At 43.8% G+C, this 25,599-nt stretch overlaps 1 protein-coding gene across 1 annotated transcript; it reads left to right on the top strand.

The window, feature by feature from the left end:
- The first annotated feature begins 1,903 nt into the window (after positions 1 to 1,903).
- LONP1 (lon peptidase 1, mitochondrial) lies at positions 1,904 to 25,599 on the top strand. Its single transcript, XM_049807985.1, has 18 exons — positions 1,904 to 2,300; positions 4,529 to 4,617; positions 5,022 to 5,141; positions 7,691 to 7,919; positions 8,469 to 8,530; positions 9,110 to 9,239; positions 9,630 to 9,713; positions 11,425 to 11,645; positions 14,161 to 14,299; positions 16,426 to 16,604; positions 17,775 to 17,862; positions 19,266 to 19,388; positions 20,169 to 20,285; positions 20,573 to 20,713; positions 20,799 to 20,964; positions 21,984 to 22,192; positions 23,500 to 23,664; positions 25,165 to 25,599. Exons 1-18 carry the CDS (start codon positions 1,914 to 1,916, stop codon positions 25,327 to 25,329), a joined length of 2,814 nt encoding a protein of 937 aa, XP_049663942.1. The 5' UTR covers positions 1,904 to 1,913; the 3' UTR covers positions 25,330 to 25,599.

The following is a 25,599-nucleotide window of genomic DNA, read 5'->3' as shown; positions in this document are numbered from 1 at the left end:
CTATCCAATACAACCTCATTAACCACCACCCCCTCTTCCCATCCTTTGATATAATACACAGATATCATTCCCTTAGTCTATGGACCACCCCTATAAAATGTCTTTAAAATGTCCACAAAATGCCCACTGAGTTCATTTAGTCCATGACTTTGGGCTCCATCTGTTATGGTGATCACTCAGGACGGGATAGATGGTGTGTTGCACAGAGTTATGGGGCACCAAAGCCAGTTTAGGTCAGGTCACTGCTGCACTTGCACAGCTTCTTATAAGGCTTGTCCTCCATTGTTTTGGGTGGTTCCTGCTATAGTAATTCTTCTAACATGCAACTCAAATCATGGGTTACAACAATTTAAAGGTATTTGCATTACAATTTCTACCCTTGGTCCCTTCGGGCCAGGTTATAGGGAGTAACATTGCAATGAACTCCTCCTCTTGCTCCTAGCCTGGCTAGGACTTATCCACAGACTGCAGTCCCTTAGGGTTGTACCTGCTCCAAGTGGAGCCTTATCTATGAGTCACAGTCTCGTCAGGAGTATACAACCTCCTGGGCAACCTGTTCCAGTGTTCAATCACTCTCACAGTAAAGAAGCTTTTCTTTGTTTAAATAGAATTTCTTGTATTTAAAGTTTGTGCCCATTGCATCTTGTCCTTTCACCGGATACCACTGAGACAAGTCTCAAGGCTCCCTTGAATCTTTAAATTTCACTTTATCTTTCAACAGGCTGGAGAAATGGGCTGTCAGGAACATCATGAAGTTCAGCAAAAAGGAATGCAAAGTCCTGCACCTGGGGAGGAATAACTCCATGCACCAGTACATGCTGAGGGCCACCCAGCTGGAAAGCAGCTTTGCAGAAACGGACCTGGAAGTCCTGGTGGATACCAAGTTGAACACAAGACAGCAATGTGCCTTTGCCACAAAGGTGGCTAATGGGGGCTCCATTAGAAGGAGTGTTGCCAGCAGGTCAGAGGAGGTGATCCTTCCCCTCTGCTCAGCACTGGTGAGACCACAGCTGGTGTGCTGCGTCCAGTTCTGGGCTCCTCAGTACAAGAGACATGGACATACTGGAGAGTCCAAGGAAGGGCCATGAAGATGATGAAGGGACTGGAGCATCTCCCACGAGGAAAGGCTGAGAGAGCTGGGACTGTTCAACCTGGAGAAGAGAAGGTTCAAGGGCATCTTATCAACGTATATACATACCTGAAGGGAGGGTGTAAAGAAGATGGAGCCTGGCTCTTCTCAGTAGAGCCCAGCGACAGGACAAGAGGCAACAGGCACAAACACGGGAGGTTACCTCTTAACACAAGGATACGCTTGTGAGGCTGTGGTTGCCCAGAGAGGCTGTGGGGGTCTCCGTTCATGGAGGTATTCAAAAACTGTCTGGACATGGTCCTGGGCAACTGGGTCTAGGTGACCACTGAGGTGTTGGCCCACTGAGGAGAAGGATGGTGCAGTGGCCGAAGACACAATCACAGGATCCCCCGAGCAGAGCCCCTTCTCCAGTGGGAGCTGCTTTCATTTTTGGCTTTTTGGCTGCGCGCCCCTTTCCCTCCACGTCTCTCCACTCATTTCACCCCGGGATGGCTCGGCTTCTGCGCACCTGCTACGCCCAGTTGAGGACCAGAGACGCTCACCGGTGGCCGAGCTGACACAACGGCCGCGGTGAGGAGGCACCTCAGGAGGGCGCGGGCACTCGGCCGCCGTCCGTCCCCTCAGAAATCCCGCCCAGCTCCCGCACGCAAGACCGCACGCTAGGCCGGGGCCGGGGCCGGGGCCGGGACGCGAACCCGCGACCCCCAGGTGAGCTCGGGACGTGCGCGCCTCCACGCGCCCCTCGGCAAGGCGGGCCCTGGCGCTGCCGGCGCTTGCGCGCGGCGGCGGAGGAGGAAGTGTCGCAGGCGCGCGCGCCGGCAGCATGGCGGCCGCCCGCTGCTTACGGCTGTGCGGGCGCTGGCGGCCGGCGCTGCTGGGACCCGCGCGGCGACGCCTCTTGGCGGCCGCCTCCTCCGCGGCTCCCCCGGTCCCGCTGGGCTCCGCGGCGCCGGCCTCCGCCGCCTTCAGCGTTGGCCCGCGATGGCACCAGCGGAGCCCCGGCGGTCTGGCGGGGGGCGACGCGCTGGAGGGCGGCGGCGGCGGCGGCGGCGGCGAGGACGGTAGCGGCGGCGGCGGGGCGGACGCTGGCGGGGCCGGGCCGGTCATGACGGCGCTGACGCCCCTGCTCGTCCCGGAGCATTTCCCCAACGTCCCCCTCATCGCCGTGACGCGCAACCCCGTCTTCCCGCGCTTCATCAAGATCATCGAGGTGAGGGGCCGCAGGGCCCGGCCCGGCCCGGTCCCGGGGCCGGGCGTTCGCTCTCGCCGCCCCGGCCGGCTCGGCTGGAAGGAGCGAGCCGACCGCCGCCAGGGGTGTCGGGGCCGTGGGGCGGGCGACGGCTCCGGGGCGGTTTTGCAGCGGGTTGCCGAGCGTGGCTTCGCCTGGCCTTGGCTGAGAGCCCTTGAAGGGGGGCGGCTGCCCTCCGGCCGGGGTTTTCTGCTGGGCGGCGTAACCGTCCTTGACCATACGCACAGGTGCAGGAGGTATAGCCTCCCGGATTCTTGTAGTGCCAGGGCTGCTTGTCTCCTCAAAGCCGCACTCTTCACCTCTTAAGGTTTCTTTTAATCGTAGAGGGCTGGGGGCGGGGGGGGGAAGGTGTATAACGCTCTACAGCCTTCTGCTTCTTAGTGCTTATTTCTAACTGTATAGCTTGCCCCTTCTTAGTGTTTATTCCGGCCTGCCCATACTGGAATAGTAGTTTGTTTTGGGATAGTTACAGACTACGGGTTTCCTAAGCATTGCATCAGTCAGTAGTGCTTCTAACGGGCAAGGGCAGTGATTCGTGCAGAAAGTCTTTCAGAGTTTGCTGTCTTCTCTGTGTTCTTTTGCTGAAGGTTAAGCAAATGTGTCCTTGGTTTAGCTTCGTGGGCTTGTGTCATAGCACCGAAAACAGTATTTGTGAAGGCAGTAAACTGTGAGCTGCACGAAGAAAGCATGAATTCAGTATAGACTAACATTGCTATGGTGGGAGAGCATGCTGAGAGATAGGGACGATAATCTCAAAATTTCAGAGTGTGATCTTTCCCCTCTGCACCCCTGTATGTATAATTAAGAGCCATAAATTTGATCTTTGATATGTGACTTGAGCTTACAGACCAGAAATACTTTTCCCTCCTGAAATGCAGCCATTTTGGAACAAGTTCTCATCTATTTGCACCTCACTAGTATTTTACCAATAAGATTTTGGAGTAAATGTAACAAGAACTGAAGCAATATTTTCCTGTTCCAGGAGTGTTATTTATCATAATGTTATTTCTACTGTGGTATTTTTCTGCATGTCCAAATCTAATATGTGAAACTTTTAGTGTCTTCATAGATGTGTTGGGGGAAGGAGAAGATTTTATACTATTATGATCTTTAGGCATGCAATCCTATGACACTTTTAGGTACAGCTCATTAATTTCAACACATATGTCAACAGTGTCTTACATTAAGATAATTGTTAAGTGCTCTCTCTTATCCTGCGAATTCATTGTGCTACCATTTAATACTTCATTTCCTGACAATGTGAAGTCTCTACAGTGAATATGGAATTACTAATTTTCTTCTCTCTGTCAATGTCTGTGACACTGGCAAGCATAGTTTTGCTAGACATTGTGCAAAATTAAAATAGGTGTGCCAAGATTAGAATAGGCCAACAACAGTGGTACTGCTCATGCTGCTCTGTCAAGACTATGCTGTTTATTCTCAAAAGCATTGACCAATGCAGCTTATGTCCATCACTTTGAAAGAACACTCAGTGGTCAGTAGTGTGACTTTGTGCAACAGTAAAATTCATGAGGAGGTATTTTGTCGGTCACTGAGGGTTCAGCCTGCTGTGATAACAATTACAGTGGTGCTGGGAGATCTGCCAGGGGCAGATGTGTGGCATCCAGAGAGAAGAGGAGATAAGAAGGTAAACCAGGAAGAAATACTGGCTGGGACTCAAAGCAGGGACTCAGGTAGTCTGGTGGGAGTAGGAGAGCAATTGAGCAGAGGGGGCTTTGGAGAAGAGGGTTTGAGATAAGGTGGGTGGGCAGAATTCAGGTAATTGATGGGGAAGATTGGGCTAGCTCCTCAGTAGGAGTGGAGAGCTGGGACATACAGGTATGGAAGGGGAAGGGAGCAGTGATAGCAACAGAAACTCTTACTAAGTGTTGTTCAAGTGACTGAGAGGTTTCTTGCTCCTAAGACTTGTACAGATTAGGGCTAGTTTCTGCCCCAGCCTTTGAGCTTGTCTTATGTACTCAGTGACTTGTTTTAAATACTCAAATTTCATGCTTCTCTAATACTTTTCTGCTTCCATGTCACTGTCCCCTAATGAGGGCAAGACTAGAAAAATCCAAGATTAGACTTCATAATTCTGTCATAGGGTTTCACCATGCCTGGCCTTACACACTGAGGGTGCAAAGCTTATGGAAGATCCACCTCTGACTTCATACCTATTGTTGTCCTAGGTAAAAAATAAGAAGCTGGTTGAGCTGCTGAGGAGGAAAGTTCGTCTTGCCCAGCCTTATGCTGGTGTTTTTCTTAAAAAGGATGATAAGTAAGTTGTTTCTCTTGATCTTTTTAAAAATAAGCTATTTTTGTGACTAGGCTGCATTTACGCTAAAAGCTATGATCTCAAATTCCCTGCCTTGGATAGTATTACAGAAATTGTATATAGGCTTGGACCATCCTCTTACTATGACAGTTTTCATTGCCACCACCAGCACTGCTAGGAGCTTTAGTCTTGCTTTAGAAAAGGTTGTTATTATTTGGGAGGGAGATGAACCATGCAGGTAGTTGGGTGATTTGGAAGGGGGCTACATGGTGGTAACAGTGGGGATGAAGTGTTTTAACTCCTGAGTCCAGTTTAAAGTTCTGCAACCAGTGGTTGTTTCTTTCTTTTTCAATATTACCTGGTTTCTCAAGAATCTGAATATCTACTCCAATTTTTTTCCTCAATAGCAATGAATCTGATGTGGTGGAAGATCTGAATGAAATCTACCAGATGGGAACTTTTGTACAGATCCATGAAATGCAGGACCTTGGAGACAAGTTGCGTATGATAGTCATGGGACACCGAAGGTAATTACTTGTACTTCCACTGCATCTCACCAGACTTCTTTATGAACAGTTACATCCCTTTGTTATTTTCACCATATATGCAATTTTATACACAACTTGTGTGTGGCAAGCTTTTGCTTTGTTACTACAATGTATCCTGATAGAGCTCTGGTGCTCCAGCCCCAATATTCTGTGTATTATTGCAGATGCACCAGGTTAGTCACAAAAAGGAAGAGCTAGTGCCTGTCATTCTCATATAAATTGTCACGTGATGCAAGCAAACATTCATGAAGCTGAAGTTTAGGGGTTTCTTTGACAAGTACAGCAAGGTTTAGTAATGGTGAAAAAAAAATAAATGTGTTCCAGAAGTGTAATTATGTCTTGTCCCAGAACTGAATTGAAGAGAATAGGATTATTGTTGGGAATATAGGTTTAGCTATTTGTGTGAAGTATTTTGAGCTAAGACAATACAAAATCGTGGTTTTAAAAGTGTCAGATAATTAATTTCCATTATAAGGGAAAATACAAGGACAGAAACATGGCGGGGGAGACAGATTCAGGGTGGGGTTTGCTTTGAAGCATTGTTTTTTTCCTGCCACTCACTTTGCTTCAGTTACATTTGTTCTGGACAGCAAAGAATGGGCAGTACTTCTTGAAGTTGAATTTGCATGAGTTTGTGAGTCAACTCCTTTCCAAATGAAGTCTTAGACCTCCTGCTGCATTATCAAAGCACAATCTTGTTTGATTAGATTTTGGAAATAGCCAGCTATTGGGTTTGGTTTACTTGTAATAGAAATATTTCACTATAACTTGGAAGGTGTTGGAAATTGGTCTTTATTTATTTGATTGAGACACAGAACACTGGTCAGTCATGTCCATAGGAACCACACTGGGTATCAGATCTGAGGAGCATGCTGCATTTACAGGATAAAAATATGGAAAAGGAAACTCTTATATCAGCAGCCAAAATAATGAAATGTGGTGTCCTGCAAGTGTGAGTCCTCTCATTTCTAAATCCCTCCCTTGGCTCTCCCCATAAACCTTCTAGCATGCTTTCAGGGTCAGAGCAGCAGCTTCTGTAGTCAGTCTGGAGCTATTTGCATGCTGACTGGCCTGCTGGCTGCTGCCAAACTCTGTTGCAGTTGCACTACAAGGGGATGTTCTTCTACCCAGCAACTGATTTCCACCAGCAGCAACCCCGTCCTCCAGAAAACGTTTTTGAACTTAATTGTCTGTGACTCTATTCTGTTGACAAGAGTAGTCAAAAGTTGCTAGTGGCAGACAGTCGGAATAGTTGAGGAAGTCTTATTTTTTGAAGGAGATCACATGGAAAATAAGACCTGCCCCTGCACATAATTGCAATTATCCTGTGAGCTGGGAGTCTGCTACACCACAAGATTTTTTTGGACTCCATATTCACAGCCTAGAAAGACAACTTTGTCAAAGGCTATTGCAGTTCCTGAGTGTTTGTCTAGCACTCATCTTTGGTGGGAAAACCTTTTAAGCCAGTGGAGAGGGCAAGATTTTGATCCCTTTCTGGAGAACTGTAGGTCATAATCTGTATTGAAAACATCTGACATGAGGTTTTATGCACAGCAGGCAAAATTCAGAAAAGTTTAAAAACAGTAACAAGGAAACGAATTTTTTTGGAAGGTAATTATGCCATGTGATCTAGCCTGTCCCTTTTAGGGATTAATACTCAATTAATTGCTGTGGAATATACTGTGGGTTTGATCTCTTTAAAAATCATAATCTAGGAAATCTCTTTGTGTGATAAACTAAAATTTCAAATGTCTAGGTATGGAATGACTTCAAGGTCCATTATACACATGGTATATAATATTTAGTATTACAGTAGATAATGCAGCAGATGTGGTTTGAAGCAGAGACTGATTGTTGAGAATCAGAAAACTGAAAAAGTAGAACATAATATTCAGAATTAAAGTGAAACAGTGAACTTGCTTTTCACGAGAGACAGGAAGAGAGTATAAATCCACATCAGTTATTGGTTCATGTAGCTAGAGAAACTAGCTCCTGAGCAGACATACTAACCGTGATGCTTTATTAATTGTTCTGCTCTTGTGCTGCAACTTGTCACTGAGAAGTCAGTCTGTGATACTGACCTTTGCGTGCATATGTATATTCACCAACATTATTTACATTATTTTTCTTGTAATCATTAGAAATCTGGTCTTGTAGTTCTGCAAAAAAGCGAACGCGGTTTATGACAAAGGTGGTGTCAGCTGCCCTTGGCCTCTCATTCATGCACCAATAGGCTAATTCAATGGTCAGTTAACTTTTTTGTGTGGCAACTTACTGTAAATTTACTTAGTAAGTCCTATCAGTATCTACCACTTGATTATTACTGTTTTACTAAATCAAACCTTATTTTGACAAAATGAACCAAAAGCTAAGCCTTGTCAAAACATGTACAATCATTCACCTTTGTCAAAGTTTGACCTTTTAATTTACTCAAAATACAATTTGGACTCTTTCCTTTTCATGCTTAAGAGCTGAAATCCCATATAACAGAGGGCAGTTGATTGTAGCTGGTTTCTTCTGGCTTTCAGGATTCGTATAAACAAGCAACTAGAGGTTGAGCCTGAGGAGCCTGAGAACAAACAGAAAATTAGAAGGAAACAGAAGCGCTATAAGAAAGAGGCTGAAGAGGAGCCTGGAGCAAAGGACCAATCTGTAGAAGTGGTACTAGATCCTGTAGCTGCTTCCTCGCAGGAGGTTCTCATGGTAGAAGTAGAGAATGTGGTTCATGAAGATTTTCAGATTACAGAAGAGGTGAAAGTGAGTGAATTAATTATACAAACCTGGACTTGTCCTGTAGAGTTGCACCTACATTTCATGCTTAAAAGGAAGAGTTCTAAAATCGGGCTTTAATTTCAGAAACCAGTTCCTCCTTCTCACAGTCACTGCATGAGGGGATTATATGAAAATAATGATTTTTCATTACAACAGCTCAATTCCTTAGAACTGGTCACTTCAAAAAGTTGCTGAATGAGGAGGTTGGGCTGTGCTTAAATCTGTGTAATATTCTCTGTCAAACTGCTCCAAGGTGACTTGAGTGGTCAACTTGATCATATCTTCTGGCCAAGAACCAGTTAAGTTTTGTGCATGCAGGAAGCCAGCCTATAGCTGTTCTTACGTTTCCTTGCCTCCTAGGAGGAATAACTGCCCCAACACCAAGTACCATTACAGCACACCGTTGCAGATGGGTGACCAGGGGTTGTAGTTCTGTGCTCCCATGCTGGAGAGGTTGGGGAATGTCATGTTTGTACTGAGGCCTTGTCTGTCCTTTTCCAGTCTTTATTGATTAAATTTTTATTGTGTTTATAGGCACTTACTGCAGAAATTGTCAAAACAATCCGGGATATCATTGCCTTGAACCCCTTGTACAGGTATGTTTTCCCATGCTGTCCTGCTTTGGGAGCATCGTGGTCTCAGGTTGCAGTATGCCTTGTCCTTTTGCTGTAGTGAAGAAGAGATACTTGATGAATTGTCACCTAGAATTTTGTCTTGGGATGTTAGATTTATTATCCATTGTTGGAAACAGAGGGGAAGTTGTGAAAACCTGATGTGAAACTCAAAATACAAGGCAGGATGATAAGTCCTATGGCAGGTGATCTGGGTCTAAGTGAAGGTCATTGCAACAAGTGTCATGGTCTGATCCATGTAATATAAGCATAGTAAGAGTCTTAGTATACTAACACAAAAAATTTTACATAACTTTTAAGAGAGCATTTTATATATTTGGTTTTATTTTTCAGCAATTGTTCCTTTCATTGACTGATTGATGTGTTTGTTACTGAGTACTGGCTTAGTCAAATTTAAAAAAAAAAAAAGAGTTATTTTGCTATGAAACTGAGCTGTGTTTAATTTCTTTACTCTGTCATAACAAGTAAATCACTCCCTAAGGGTACTCCCTTGTAAGTGTAAAAGTTCACAGAGCATTTTGGGTTTTATTACCATTTTTTCAGAGAGTCTGTACTTCAGATGATGCAGGCTGGACAACGTGTGGTAGATAACCCTATCTATCTGAGTGACATGGGTGCAGCACTAACGGGGGCAGAGTCGCATGAACTTCAAGACATCTTGGAAGAAACCAGTGTAAGATGAAGCTTTTAACTAAAGCTACGCTAACTGAATCAAAAGTATGTCTGTTATATGTTCTTTACCAGCCTCAGTACAGAGGGGACTTCAGTGCTATGTTTGATAATAGATTAATACCAGTCACTAAGTTCTTGTTGAACGATATAGTAAGTCATTAATAACTTGACTTAAGGGAAAGACTGGATGCTCTGCATCTTCGGTGGCAAATAATTTTCTTTTGTGCATTGGTTGCATGCTGTGGAATTGCTACATGTTTCATTTTTCCACATCTGCAGGTGCTGGAGAGTTCTCCCAGACAACGTGTTGGAGCTTTTTATTCTCCTTTTCTCACTGGGAGTTGACAACAATATTGTGTCTGAAAACTCATTTTCTGTCTATCTTTTCCAGATTCCCAAACGGCTTTACAAAGCCCTGTCCCTTCTAAAGAAGGAGTATGAGCTGAGCAAACTTCAGCAGCGTCTTGGAAGGGAGGTAAGTTTTCCAAGTAACACATACCTTGTATGAGTATGTATTTATATCATGTCCACCATTGTGATGCTTAGTATGGCCAGTGATGAATTTTAAAGCAAGACAATGGTACACACTGTAAAGGGAGGTCATTTTAGAGTTAAGATTCTATATTCTTCTTCCATTAGAAATGCAATTTTTCATGCACATTGTAAAAGTAACAAGACATGAGGCTATAGCATCTGCTGTTGAATTGTGTCCAAGTTGTAATTTCATTCAAGCAGGTAAATCCTAGAAGACTGCAGTTTACCAAACACCTGTGTAAAAATATACAGCATAATACTGTATATAGTACATAATAGTGTAAATAGCACAATGTTATTTTAAAAGACCCTCTTCTAACTACTGTGAACTGCAGTAGTTCCAGACTGTTGTAAGTTTTAATCAGAATACAATAACTGCATCAAAATGGTAACGAAGTATAAGTAGTACAAAGATTTGTGTATACTGAGCTAAAAGTTCCTGGGTTTATTAATTCCCAGTAATTGAGGCTTTTAAAATTCACGTTAAGTGCAAAATGCTTTTGGTCTGGGGTAGGAATTGTTGGAGACTTCTTAAGCAAATTGGACACATGCAGTCTGTGGGTGCAGATGGGACGCATCCAAGGATACTGAGAGGTCTTACCAATGTCATTTTGTTGCCTCAATCATTTTTAAAACAGTGTGGTGAATGGGGAGTTCCTGGTAAGTGAAAAAAGATAAATGCCATGCCCATCTTCATGAAGGAGAATCGGGGAGACTACAGACATGTCGGCCTGCCCTCAATCCCTGGGAAGATTATGGGGAAAATCCTCCTGGAAGCCCTGTACAAGCAAATGAAGGAGGACATGATTTGGAAGAGTCAGAAGGGATTTTTCCCAGAGCAAACTGTGCCTCATCAACCTTCTTGACTCCTCTAATAAGAAGGCCTAGAGCACAAAGGGAGAACAATGACTGTTGTATACCTTGACATAAGCAAGCCTTTGTTGTGGTCAGCCATAGTATTCTTACAACCAAATTGGGATGTTACAGACTGGAAGGAAGTAGTATAAGGTGGGTGACAAAATTGGCTAGACTACTGGGCAGAAAAGGTTATGATCGACACTGTAAAGTCTCACTGCAGCTAGCTACTAGTGGTCCCCCTCAGGGAGTCAGTAAGAACCTCCTCAAGTTCAGCAAAGAGAAATTCATAATCCCACACCTGGGTTGGAATAACCCAGTGCAACAGGACAGGCTGGGTGCCAACCAAATAGAAAATAGCTTTGCAGAAAAGGATTTTGAGGCCCTGATGTGCAGGGTGCTGACCGTGAATTAGCAGTCTGTCCTTGTGGCAAGGAAGGCCAGCTGCATACTGGGCTCTATTTGCAGTTGGGTAGACAGCAGGTCAAGAGAAGTGATTATTCCCCTCTGTTTGGTGCTAGGGAGATCACGTCTGGCTTACTCTGCCCAGCTTTTGGTCTCCCCAGTGTAAACAAAACATTGAAGTACTGAATCATGGCCAGTGGAGGCCACTGAGATGTGGAGGGAGTTAGAGTATGTCACAGAGTCACTTTTTATATTAGAACATGCAGCAAATTATTTCCAAGTAGTATTTTCAGTTGCTGAGAAGGTCATAACGGAGAAGTATTTGGAAGCATTTCATGTTCGATGGGTTGTACCAGGAACAGAATAGTTACTGTATTTGTTGCTTTGTCTAGGTTGAAGAGAAGATCAAGCAAACACATCGCAAATATCTTCTCCAAGAGCAATTGAAGATCATTAAGAAAGAGCTAGGTCTGGAAAAAGAGGACAAGGATGCTATAGAAGAAAAATTCCGTGAGCGACTAAAGGAGCTGGTAGTGCCAAAACATGTCATGGATGTGATTGATGAAGAGTTGAACAAGTTGGGCTTGCTGGATAATCACTCCTCAGAATTCAAGTGAGTCCATGGCTGTGTCCTCTGCTGTCAGGGTTAGTTGGGAGAATGAGAGAAATCAATACAATTCTGTGAAGCTCTTACCTACAGTTTCTTTTGTCTTTTTGTCATAGTTGTTTTCCTGGAATGTAGCATGTGATCACATCCTAGCTATAGGATTGTTCTCCAAATCTCCTGTTTTATCATAGTTTACCTCTGTGGACTTCCGGAGGGCAAACTTTGGCCTGTTCAGGACACTGGTTGAGAGAGTCCCTTGGGAGGTAGTCCTGAAGGGCAAAGGGGTCCAGGAAGGCTGGACATTCCTCAAGAAGGAAGTCTTAAAGGCTCAGGGGCAGGCTATTCCCATGTGCTGCAAGATCAACTGTTGGGGAAGATGACTGGCCTGGCTGAACAGGGAGCTTTTGTTGGGACTCAGGAAAAAAAGGAGAGTTTACCATCTTTGGAAGAAAGGGCAGGCAACTCAGGAATACAGGGATCTTGTTAGGTCGTACAGAGAGAAAATTAGAAAGGCAAAAGCTCAGCTAGAACTCAATCTGGCCACTGTTGTAAGAGTATATCTGGCCTGTATCAGAGATAGTGTGGCCAGCAGGAGCAGGTAAGTGCTCGTCCCCCTGTACTCAGCACTGGTGAGGCTGCACCTTTAGTACTGTGTTCAGTTTTGGGCCCCTTGCTACAGGAAAGACACTGAGTTGCTGGAGTGTGTCCATAGAAGGGCAACAAAGCTGGTGAAGGGCCTGGAGCACAAGTCTTATGAGGAGCGGCTGAGGGAACTGGAATTGTTTAGTCTGGAGAAAAGGAGGCTGAGGGGAGACCTTATCACACTGAAAGGAGGTTGTAGCGAGGTTAGTGTTGGTCTCTTCTTCCAAGTAATAAGGGATAGTACGAGAGGAAATGGCCTCAAGTTGTGCCAGGGGAGGTTTAGATTGGATATTAGAAAAAATTTCTTTACTGAAAGGTTTATCAAGCATTGGAACAGGCTGCCCAGGGAAGTGGTGGAGTCACCATCCCTGGAGGTGTTTAAAACACATGTAGACGTGGCACTTCAGGACATGGTTTAGTGGGCATGGTGGCATAGGGTTGACAGTTGGACTCGGATGATCTTAAAGGTCTTTTCCAACCTAAATAATTCTGTGATTCTTCTGATCATTTTAGGTCTTCTCTTGCAGCCTAACTCTGTAGATAGGATCTATGCAGTCTGTTCCACCTCAAGAAATGTGCAGTGATTCCTTCAGCCCTGAATTTTGGCTCTTCTCTCTTGTACTTAGGTGTTTTCATTAGATGTGAGAGAAGAGAAGCTAGTTGCTAACACATGACATTGGCTAAGCTACCTGAGGTGGTCCCTGAAGTGTTGGGGCAGGGCTGAAATTGCAAAGGAGCGAATAGCTTTTGCCACATAATCCATGACATAGATTGTCAGAACCTGAGCTTTCTTTGAATGTTTGTCTGTTGAGGTGGTTTGTGCTACAGCAGTTAGTGTAGTCATCATCACTTTAATGTCCTGGATCTTTGCTTCTAGAATAAAGTATCTTTTATGAAGTAAAAGACTATGTTTGAGAGCAGACATGATTTGGATGAGAAACATCTTGATAATCATACACGAGGAGAAAGAGGGAGGAAGCGAGGAAAGACACACTGGGCTTCACAGCCAGCATAGTACCTTTTCCTCCAAGTAGTAACAGTGGTAGGAAGTTTGCAAAGGAAGTACTTGGGAGAAAAAAGCCAAAGCTCTTAGTGTGGCAATTGCCCTAGAGTGAATCCTGGGACCAGCTGCCAAACACAAGGAGTCTGTGCTTCTCTGTGTTCATGACTATGCACAGTTTACTGTTTAGTGCATCTTGCAGACCTCCCTGTACACTTGAATCACTGATCTGGGTGTGCAGTTTTAGAACAGATGAATGCTGCTTTTACACACTTGTATTCTCAGTAACAGTCTGTTTAAGCTGATTATCTCTACTGTTAGCTTCCGCACTAACATCCTTATGCCCCAGTCTTAAATCTTTCTCTGTCGTGTTGTACATCCAGCTGTGTTTCCTTGCTTCTGAGCCAGGAATCTTTCTTCTTTACGTTGTCTTGGTCCACTGGGGAAACAAGAGGAAACTGGTTTTCTACCTTTTAAGTTTCATGACCTGATCTGAACAGTTGACAGTAGTGCAGAGCTCACAAACAATCCTGCTCATCTTCAGACAGGAACCAGCCCAAGACCAAAAAATCATAGAAGGAATTTGTGTGCAGAAATCTAGGTCTTTGCATGGTATGTTGGAGGTTCTTTGTCTTGGGAAAGCAGAAGCTGTGAAAAAAAGCTTTGATTTTGGAGGGGGGCAGGGATGGATGGACAAGGGAATGAAGACCATAACGAAAGGTTAGCAATGGCTGCCCAGGTAATGATGTTCTTTTCATAGTCTCCCTTCCATGAGTAGTTCATATCCCACTTGTTCTGGATGAGATTATTTTGGAAGGCAGTGGAGGAGGTCGTGAACTGGTTGTTGGCAAATCGCTCTCACTTGTGTATTTCTCTTAGTGTTACACGGAACTACTTGGACTGGCTGACTTCCATCCCATGGGGTAAGTGTAGTGAGGAGAACCTGGAGCTGACCAGAGCCCGAGCAGTTCTGGAGGAGGATCATTATGGAATGGATGATGTCAAGAAGCGAATTCTGGTAAGGCAGGAATAGGCAGTGTGTCCCATTTGACACTCTGCTTAGCGTTGAGCATTTTGCATGTGCTTCACATTGCAGCTCTCCATTGAATTGTGTTAATTCATGGATCAAACAGAAAGCTGCATGAAAGAACAGAATGTTCTGATGTTCACTTAATGTGTTTAATTACTTGAGGCAATGAAGGTCATATTCTGATTTTGAACTGCAATATACTGTTCTGCTACTTAATGCTGAACAAGTGAGTAAGTGTCCAAGGGAAGCAGTCTCTGGATTTTAATCAATTTGTTCAGAGACTATTAAAATTGTTCTGCTTGACTGGCAAGGGTACTGCCTTTCCAAAACATACTGAACCTCTACTCAACTCTAAAATTAAGAGGGCGTAAGTTAACTAAGATGCATGTTTGCCTCACAACCTTTACCTATTCCTCAGAGTTGCGTTCGATGCTGAAGGGTTTATAGTCTGTGCACTACAGCCCTCATAATAAGCAGACAGGGTAGTTTTCAGTGTTGCCTTGTTCCACAATTTGTGTCACTTTTGCCTGAGCATGTCCTGCCTGTGCTTGCTGTGGTTAGGGAGGCTATTTTAGATAAGACTAGATACTTGCAACAGGTTGCAGCAACTTCAATGACTTTCTGTGGGAACTGCCTTCATTTCCAGGGGACAGGAATAGGCTCCTCCTTGTAGCCAGCTAACGCATTCAAGCAGTGAAAGACAATCCCAGTGCTGGCAGGATTTGTGTCATGCTGGGCAAGTGCATGAAAGTGCCCAGGGGAGGGGAGACCAGTGCAGTAACTGACTTTGCATTAACAAATCGTGGCGAGAGCTTAGCAGATTTGGTGAAGCTGTTGAGTGTAGGTAGCCTTCAACTAGGGCATTTCCTTCCAAAGAGTGTAGTAAGGCAGTTTCTCTTACTGTTCCCACATGCTGTATGTAGCAGAGCTTTGCGTTACCTTGGGGACAGCACTTAGGCCTCCTCACTAATTATTGTGCACAGAAGCCATATAGGCATCTCCTAAGCTAACAGTACAATGTCATTATATATAATGAATAGTAAATTTTTAGACATCCTGGAATTCTGCTTTTATTAAATTGTTTTATTCCAGTCTCTTCTAGAAAAAGATAAAGGTTGTGAAGTATCTCCTCGCTGACAGCCAAAGGGGGCTTCTTTCCCTAGTAGCGCCCAAGACTTGTGACTAAATCCCTCTATCTGATTTATTATTTTGAATGATTTGTGGTAAGGCTGTTGTTGAACACTTGCAAGCAGATAACCCCTTTTGAGTATCAGTCTCTTAGGTTGCTTGTCAGCACTATTCATGCTGACTAGGCCCAGCCTTTATACAGAAATAGTTGCATCATACAGGTCTGTGGCTTTGATTATTGATGTGATTAATTCAACACATAGGAGATTCCCCAGTTGTAGCAGTGCAAGCAAGGTTGATGATTTTAAGGTACTGAGAAATACCTACGCAGGTTTGAGCCTTAATTAGATTGGTGCTGTTGTCCTTGTATAGTATTGCTGTGGAGTTCAGTGCTGTAGGGGGAAGAGATCAAGGCTCATCTTTGCTAAATAGTTGGCTTGTTACAGGGGAATCACATCTCTGCTCACTTGCACAGTGATTTCATCACTGTAAGCACGTGAGCAGTTGAGACTTCAGTTCTGAACCATGATCTTTTCATTTCTCAACTGCTGCGTGTTATTTGAGGGTTGCCTAGCACAGGGGTGTGAAAAGATGCAAGCTTAACTTGGCAAAGAAGTAGTACAGTAGGATATGATCACTTGTAGCTTTAGAGACTCGGGTGAGAACTAGGGAAGCTGGGAGAAAAACTAGAAGTCTGTCCTCCCACTCCCAAGACAGTGGAGAGAGAGCGAGACTACTTCTCTCGGTGAGATGATTACAGAGCACAAAACCCAGGGACAACCAAGTGTGTAAATAACCAGAGGGAAAAGAGGTGCACCAGTACAGTATCCTTACTTAGCTTCTCCCCTTGCCCTCCCCAACAAATTTGAGGACCAGTTTTGTATATGATGCTCATTTTGTAATCATTGCTTGACCTGATAACAAATGTGTTTTGGTGTTGCTGCAGTTGCCCTTTGTTCACTACTGGTGTTTTGTCTGTTCCGCAGGAATTTATAGCGGTCAGCCAGCTGCGAGGATCCACCCAAGGGAAGATCCTGTGTTTTTATGGACCCCCCGGGGTTGGCAAAACCAGCATTGCCCGCTCCATTGCCAGAGCCCTAAACAGAGAGTACTTTCGCTTCAGTGTTGGAGGGATGACTGATGTAGCAGAAATAAAAGGACACAGGTCAGTGTAACTTGAACAGTTTCTCTATCCAGCAATTTTTACTAATGTTGTCAAAATAGGAACCTAACTGAAGTTGGACTATGTCTGTAATTTTCATCTCTGTTCTGCCAACCCTTGCTGATAGGAGTTGGGATATAAGAAGAGGTGAAAAGGATAGCAAAGGGCAGAGTTTGGAACATAATCATATTCTAAGTGCAGTCACTTCCTGCTTCTTTTGTATGCTTATGGGAGGTCTTTGAAAAAATGCATGAGCTACCCAAAAGCATTGGACTGATGCCAAATGCTAATTCATGTCTGTCTATAAATGCCAGTGCTAGGGAATGGTGATAGTTTGGACAGGGCCATTCACATGTTCAGGTGTGATTGAGACTTGGTTTCTGAATAACAAGGAGGGAGGTGCTGCATGAGGAAAACTTGGGAACAAGAATATTCGTGGGGAGAACAAGATGACTTGAATACAAAAATCAGTAGATCAGACCCTGCCACAGGTTTATTTTCCTTCCACATATACCTTAAAACAAAACTAGCAGTGTTTTCAAACTAGTAAGAGTAGCTGTTCTGTGGTGTTAATTAACTTGTGAGGTTCTGCCCTATATGATGCAGAAGCAAAGTATTTTATATATTTCTCAGGGTGTTCTCTGCTCTGTGCTTCTTGGCATTCACTCTGTTGTTACCCTCTTGTTCTGCTTCTGTATGTTCCTGGATGCCAGTTCCCACTAGCAGAAAGATTGTGTTTTGCTCTTAGCAGTTTGTTCTTTCAGTGTATCTTTTGATTTACACTGATCTTCCAGTTTTTGTCCCTATCAAGTGAGGGAATGCAACATTCCCTTTTCTAATGTTTCTTTACCCAAAACCCAAGAAGTCACTATTCAAACATCTCTGTTCTCAGCCATACCTCTTTGCTTCCCTCTAATATAAAAGTGGTTAAAACTAAAGATAAAAACTGCAGTCCAGGAGTATTCTGCCAAAATGCATGTCTGATGTCTACTAGAACCAGACTAGATGGGTCTTGGTGGTTTGTATGGTGATAGAGAATCCTTTTGATACATGTAGAAGAAATAGAGACTTGTTTCCCAACAGGATATACCTGTTCCATCAGCTGCATGCTGTGTTGTGTGATGTGCGCTGTAGTTTACAGTGGTTCCCTAAATACAGTCTCTGGTAAAACAGGAGGACATATGTTGGAGCCATGCCAGGAAAAATCATCCAGTGTCTGAAGAAGACCAAGACAGAGAATCCACTTATACTGATCGATGAGGTGATGTACCTGGTCTTTCTTCTAGTTTTTGCTAGAACATGTATCAATTCTTGACCCCAATAGGAAAGGTGAAGCAGTAACTCTCCTAAAAATCCCAGGGGGGGTTTATTTAAATGAGGCTGGGCTCTCGAGTTCTTTGGATGACAGTGATACCTTAGACCCTTTGTTTTCTCTTCCTATAATGGACTTCAACTTTAATATCTCAGTTGTGCCCTTCTCATTAAATTGTAGCTATTTGGATTGCAAGGATCCTAATGGAGCTGGCTGGATATTCAGAGGCTTCAGTAGCTCTCGTGTTCCTGCCTAGGTGTGGGAACATCATTGTGTACAAAAACATTATTGCTGATGTGATTATTAGAAAAAGTCACTCAGCACATCTAAAGGAAGACTGTAAGGAGTAGATGCTTAGTCAGGGCTACCACCCTACTGCTTTGTGGAAAAGCACATAAGGACAGGATATAATGGCAGGTGTTCAGAACAGACGAAAGGTCTCTCTAGCCTCCTTGTGTGCCATGCCTGGGAAAGACCAGCAGCACCTGCCTTGGGAATGGTATGGGGGACCAAGAAACCGGGTAATGAGTTGCAGTGTAATGTAACCAACATGTATCATGATTCAAAAGGTAATGAAAGCTGTAGGTCATGGCACTTTTACTTAAGTGGTGTTGGTGAGGAGCCTTGTGTTGGCTATATTAGCAAATTGCATTACGTTCATCTAGTTAACACTACTCTTTAGGGAGAAAAAGCAGTGGAGGGTGGCCCTGTTGCGACCTCTTCTTCTGAGGGACATGAACATGCTGAAAGACACAACAACCTTGGACATGGTCCCGGGCAGCCAGCTCTTAAGTGGCCCTTGAGCAGTGGGGTTGGACAAGATGACCTCAAAGTCCCTACCAGCCTCACTCAGCCTATGATTCTGTGAAAGCAGCAAAGGTCACTAGCAGAGCTGTGATGAGTGGCTGTGTATAGGCACTTTGCACTTTGGGCAGAGTAAGGAGAGTGTCTTAGCTTACCTATTGGGGAAGTGGTACAAGCTAGCACCCTGTAGTCCTCCCACTGTGGAATAAGTATTTTGGTCTGTGAATGCAGCTTATCTTAGCTTAACGGGTAGTAGCCCACTAATCCATGATAACTCACTTGCTTTTGTTGTATGCATGTTCCCTGAGACTTCACAGTGCTTCTCTACAACACTGTTAGTCCTGTGTCTTGTCAGGACAGGTGTGTCATGAGCTCACACGGCAGGATAGTGGGGACTTGGGTGAATGCACAGAAAACTGATAAGACTGGTGGTGGCTGTTTATGAGCAAACACATGAAGATTTTCAGATGGAGCCTGGAAAAAATCTTTGAGTGAGAATTTACTGTGGTGAGAAACTTCTTAGAGTATTTAAAGTTTTTCTCCCGTAGGTGGATAAAATAGGAAGAGGATATCAAGGGGATCCATCCTCAGCCCTTCTAGAGCTGTTGGACCCAGAACAGAACTCTAACTTCTTGGATCATTACCTTGATGTTCCTGTGGATTTATCAAAGGTATTTCTCTCTTCTGCAGAGGTTGTAAAGCTGGAATTTATGAATGTGTATCAATGCAGAGATTTCCTGTCCATGAAAAGATGTTGATATTTTAGTCAGTTGGAAAGTCAGATAGGATTGAGACATGAGTGGTGTAGTTTTGTCTCTGCAGGAGTTGGCTTTAACTGAAGTGTCTGTACATGCTTAACAAAACACAATGACCAGCATATGTCCTATAGCCCTAACTCCCTGTAGAGCTAGGGACACAAAGATGCATGGTATGACGTAGAAAAGGAGGAGCTTTTCTTCTGTGTAATGATTGGCAGAGTTGCTATAAAGTGAGGTAGCTTCATGCTGCTGTCAAGCTTTTGAAATTGGTTGTCTTTGCACACTGTTGCACTTTTTGTGCAGCTTACATTAATTGCAGACTTGATGGATTAGAAATATATATATATATATATATAAAAAATTTGGTCACTTCTCTGCTAACTTCGTAGAAGGCAGAAATAACTTAGAAGTGAGATCTAGATCTCCCCAGGCAAATAGTTTCCTGGTCCATATTGGACCATTTCAATTCCACAGTTTGTGCTGTGTGTATTTCTAAACATTTATTTTTGGGGTAAGGAACATCCTACTACATAGTTCTAAAATCCAAACCCTTTCCTGTAATAAAAACTAGATTCCACAGAGATGATCTTGCTCCAGCCCTTCAGGCAGAGAAACACAGACCTGAGGAACTATTGATTGGAGTAAAGCAGCAGGTTAATGAAAGTGCTTAATAGGATCTTGTAATACTTCCAGGTACTTTTTATTTGTACTGCCAATGTAACAGAAACCATTCCAGAGCCACTGCGGGACAGAATGGAAGTGATCAATGTATCGGGATACGTAGCAGAAGAGAAACTTGCAATTGCAGAGGTAAGAGAAACCACTGGTGTGCTGTGAATTACATCTGATAAAATGTTTTTGGCAGATTCAGGCTTACATATTTACAATGAACTGTGTCCAAAAAAATTAGGCACGTTGCATTTTGGGACAGAGTTCCTCTGATTTGAACAGCCAGTTAAAGTAACGCGGGTGTTCCTTAGGCTGTGGACTCCAGAAAATGGCATTGAGCTAATAGTAGAATGAAGTTGAGTGAATTGGGACCACCAGGCTTTTGTCACAAATACTAACAGAAGTATGTGGGGGATTATTTCTTTCAGAGGTACTTAGTCCCTCAAGCACGAGTTCTGTGTGGCTTGGATGAAAACAAAGCCAAAATTACATCAGATGTCCTGACTGTTCTCATCAAGCAGTACTGCAGAGAGAGTGGGGTGAGGAATCTGCAGAAACAAGTAGAAAAGGTGAGGGAAAGTTGTGTGTAACCATGACCACTGTGCTTCAGCCTTCTCAGCTTTTTCTACAGAAACAAATTACTGTCTCACTCAGGTATTGAGGAAATCTGCCTATAAAATTGTGAGTGGAGAAGCAGAGATGGTCCAAGTAACACCTGAAAACCTGCAGGACTTTGTAGGAAAGCCAATCTTCACTGTGGATCGCATGTATGAAACCACTCCTCCAGGAGTGGTGATGGGTCTGGCCTGGACAGCTATGGGTGAGACAAAATGACTTTTGGGTTAATGTCTACACTACCATATGATTTTCAGAAATTGAATGTGATAGTCAAACTGAATTTTCCCTGCTGAGTCCAGTGAAGTTCTTCCACTGGCACCACTAAAATTAACTTCTGTGGCTTTTTAGATCCTGACTACTACTTCTTGAAGAAAGGACGCTTTCTTATTCCCTTACCCAGGCTCATTTTAGCTTCAGGCCAGCATGTTTTCTCTTTATGCTCCATATCCCATATGAGCCGCATACATTAGGAACAGCAATAACTAAAAGCATAAGCCTTTTCAGAGAGGACAAGACCTTGGCTGCTTCCTTAAAAGCAGGAGGTGCCGTTCTGACTTATGGCACAGCTGAGGCATGCTGTATCTCTTCAGTGATGTTGCACCACTGACTTGGCTTTCAATGTCAAGGGCAGATACAGGTATTCTAGCACTCTGTTGGGGTGGGTGCTGTTGGCTAGTTTACCATTCATTGGATTACTCCCCTAGTTACTTAGGGACTTATATGCACCACAGTATGGAAATGCAGCACACAGCAAAGGATATAACCCCTGCATACCCTAATTGACCTTGGGTAGAACTGAAGTAGTTAAGAGGGAAATTATCAGTATGGTGGAGAAGTTGAATAGATGTCTTAATACTGGAAGGCTGAACTGGCTAGAAGGGTGTTATGGTATGAGCTCATCTTACTTTTTAGTTATGAAGAGCCTGAAACCGTTATAAGAACTGATGATTTCCACTGAGTAGGTGTTGCATCCATATTGGTGGAGTGTGAAGTCCAAAAGAGCAATGAATGGAGACTGTCAGCGCAGTGCTGTTGAGATTTCTAGCTAGCCTTCCTGAAGGGATTCAGAGAGCAGGTTTCAACTGCTCTTTACCCAAGAGCTAGTGTCTCATCAGAGAGCCCCAGTTCCAAATTACTGACGTTCCTTCTGCATCACCAAAACCTCCTGGTTTGATTTTTCCTTTAACTTTTCTCAGGATGTTGTTTTTCTCTTCTTCTTAGGAGGTTCCACTCTGTTTGTTGAAACATCCCTGAGGCGACCCAAAGACAAGGAGAACAAGGATGGGTCCCTTGAAGTAACAGGACAACTGGGAGATGTAATGAAAGAGAGTGCCAAAATAGCTTACACGTTTGCAAGAGCCTTTCTGATGCAAAAGGATCCCAACAATGACTTTCTCATGTCTTCCCATATCCACTTGCACGTGCCAGAGGTAAACTGATGCAGAATTCACAGAGCATGCGTAGCAGCCAGGCTGGTTTGCTCCACCGAGACATGAAGCTGGAAAGCACTTCATTTGTCCATGTGTTGTGCAGAATGCCCTTTTAGCAGTAAAACCTAGAAAAGACAACACTTTCCTCAGGATCTTGTGAAAGCATTCTTATGAGCTATGTTTCCATTCCTTTCTGCAGCAAGCATGTGGCAAGAATACAGGGGCTTGGATAATGCTGTAAGGAATCCTAGACTTTTGTTGTAGCTGTTGGCCCTGTTGTGCTGGTGGGGAAACCGTGGCATAGAGATAAGCAATTTGAATAAAAGCTTGTATACAGCTACAAGGAAACCAAAGTTTAGGTCTCTGTTACCAGGCCTTTATAAAGGCTTCAGGTCATTTACACTTAATTGAAAATACTACTCTTGGCCTCTGTGCCATGGTTTCTAGTCCATATAATGGCAGTGATTGCATTTTCCCAGTGTTTGGGACTGAAAATAAATGCTCACAATGCTCAGAGGGGCTCATACACTGTAACAGCCTTTGGGCAGGTGCATTACCTTAGACAGATTTTGTATTATGATTGTGCCCAAGCTTTGCTTCTGACCTATTGCATGCTTTAACCTAGTCCACAGTCTCATTGTCGCAGCTTGCTCTGTGTCTGTCCAAGTACTTCATGTTATCTGTGTGTTCATTTCCTGGAGGATCAGAAAACATGAGACATTATCTTTTCCTCTGATCCCTCTCAAACATTCATTTCTTCTGCTCTTACCTCAAAGATCTGTTTGGTCTCAGATAAATCCAGATTTGTCACTAGTTTAGGCCTGGATTTTGTTGGGTTTTCTAAACTGAATGATCTTCTCTGCCTTGAATGATTTTCAGTATTGTCATCCACTATTTTGTAACTCTTGATGCTCACTTCCCTTGTGATGCTGACCTCTGTTCCTTGTTTCCATGGTTGACTTAAGTCAACAAAAAACTTCAAAGCATTCATGCTCTGGTTTTTTGCTCATATTGCTTATTCAAAGTCCTGAGCCTGATGAGTATTGTGGTGGCATTGGGCCAGAAACCAAACTGTAGACTCATGGATTATTCCTCACAAATAAGGTGAGGATTGACATAGTTGTTAATAGATCATCCAATTCAAATAGCAGGATTCCATCAGTGACACTTTGCAAAAAACCTTCATGAGACCCTATGAAATTGGGGCCATGTTCAAACAGCAATGACAAAGGTAGTGTCTGGCTTTGCTACTCTTTGAATGAGCTAAAGGTAGGGAGTTTGTGCTTTTTTTTTTTTTTTTTAAACAGGGAGCAACACCAAAGGATGGACCAAGTGCAGGATGTACTATAGTAACAGCTTTGCTATCACTGGCCATGAATTGCCCAGTGAGGCAGAACGTGGCAATGACTGGAGAGGTGTCATTAACTGGAAAAATTCTTCCTGTTGGTGGAATCAAGGAGAAAACTATTGCGGTAAGAGTTCTTCTCTTGTCTCTGTGCCTTCATCTGTGGGAGAGCGCCCTGGACCGGGCTCAGCAGTGATGGGGACACCCAGAGTGATTGCTCCTGTAGTGGGAGAAGCAGTGATTCAATACACACTGTGGAAAAGCCTGCTGGGGGAACATGGGGATCTTGCCTGTGTCTCTGGCTGTGAGGAAGGAGATGGGACCCCAGGCTTTGTGCCAGGGCATCTGTGTTGATCTAGTTACTAGACTGGTAGAATTAAGGGTAGAAGGTATCATCTGGCTGTTAAAGCTGTCTTCTCTAACACAGACTGGCATGGTCCAATAATCTGTGCTGGGCTGAAGTACCTGTTTAAGGAGGGCATCCAGTGTAGATTTGACGGTATCCATAAGGTATTGTCCTTAACGTTAAGGCTGTGTTGCCTAGATCCAGCTTGAATTTGTCTGACTTAAAATTTCACATAGATATCCCTATGTTTTTCTAGGTTTAGATGGAAGGAACTTTTATTGTCTTGCATTTTCCCCTGTAAAGTTGTTTGTTTTAGTAAGCTATACTGATCGAGTTCTGTGAAGCACTCTTGCAAGCACTGGATTTATACCGGTGCTTGGTTTTTTTGTTTCAACCATTTGCAGTTTTCAGAATTCTTTTCCAAGCATTGCATCTCTCTCTGTACTTTTCATCTGCACAGCTCTTGCCTACATAAGCCCTGCATCACACACATTTTTGTGTCTTCAAGAATGGTATTAGCTCTTTCAGTAGCCTGTTGAGCTGGGGCTTCACATCAGTGTTCTGTCCCCAAACCTGTTTGGGCTACAGTCTTGTGCAATGGGATTCCTTTTCCTCATGTGGCTTTAAAATGGACAATTCTGCATTTTGTTCTGTGGTAGTCATTAAAGAAGGATTAACATATGGTAGGGATGTCTGTGGCACTGATGACTGGCTGCACCTGCATGAGTGCGAGTGGCCACCCAGGGATAAATGCAGGATCACCCACAAAGTGAGTGGGTACAAACCTGCCACTTCATGAGTGGGCTCCACTTTCTGTCCTCCTTCCAATGCAGATGTCCATATCAGAAGGTTCTGTAGAAAGGTGCTATGGGCCGTGCATGTTGATGTAGTGGGTTGGTCTGATAAGCTGTTTCTAATTCCTCCTTTGATTCTAGGGCTTATCCTCACCCAAGTTGGAAAAGACTTTTGAATTGTTCTAAACAATCCCCCAATGTGCTGACATAGCCCTTCTAAAATATCTGCTGCCACTTCAGCTGTCCCTGCAGCTGAGAAGGTGGGACTAGAGGGTGTGTGTTTTGGGGGCCTGGGGAGATCTAGAACATGATCCATCCTTAGTGACATCTTCTGTAAGTAATGCCCTTGCTGCTCTCCAAAGGAAAGCCAGATCATGCTCCTAAATAACTGTTCTTGTTCTTGGTTTCTAAAGCAGGAGAGTGTGTTTCTAGTAGACTGATGGATTTCTAGGACTCAACAAACTGCATAACTTTCTTTTCCCCGTAGGCGAAGAGGGCAGGTGTTACCTGCATCATTCTGCCATCAGAGAATAAAAAGGATTATTATGACCTTGCTGGATTCATTACAGAAGGACTAGAAGTGCATTTTGTTGAGCACTACAAAGAGGTATTTGATATAGCATTTTCAAAGCTGGATTCCACTGGAGGATGACACTCAACAACCTGATGGCTGGAACGTGGTCTGTCCCTGGGTGACCTGGGGCAATCCTGAAGTGGGACATGGAGCTATTGCTGCTGCGCAGCTGCTGAAATGAATTATGGCTTTGCTAGAATAAAGTATTTCTCACTCTTTAATATTGAATTATGATCCACGTTAAGTATTTCCAATAAAATCGTGAAATTTTACCTAAGGAATGTGCATGTTACCTGCTACCAGCAGTGGAGCTAGTCTAGTCTTTTCTAATTAGAGATGTTTCAGTTA

The sequence above is a fragment of the Accipiter gentilis genome, chromosome 8 (genome assembly GCF_929443795.1).
Source record: "Accipiter gentilis chromosome 8, bAccGen1.1, whole genome shotgun sequence".
Taxonomy (NCBI): domain Eukaryota; kingdom Metazoa; phylum Chordata; class Aves; order Accipitriformes; family Accipitridae; genus Astur; species Astur gentilis.
This window is presented reverse-complemented; position numbering and strand designations above follow the sequence as displayed.

Excerpts from the sequence above, each read along its gene's own strand:
- LONP1 (XM_049807985.1), top strand. The coding sequence starts at position 1,914 with ATGGCGGCCGCCCGCTGCTTACGGCTGTGCGGGCGCTGGCGGCCGGCG. Across the intron at positions 11,646-14,160 it reads AATCACTCCTCAGAATTCAA|TGTTACACGGAACTACTTGG; the intron begins GTGAGTCCATGG and ends TATTTCTCTTAG. Across the intron at positions 17,863-19,265 it reads CACTTATACTGATCGATGAG|GTGGATAAAATAGGAAGAGG; the intron begins GTGATGTACCTG and ends TTTCTCCCGTAG.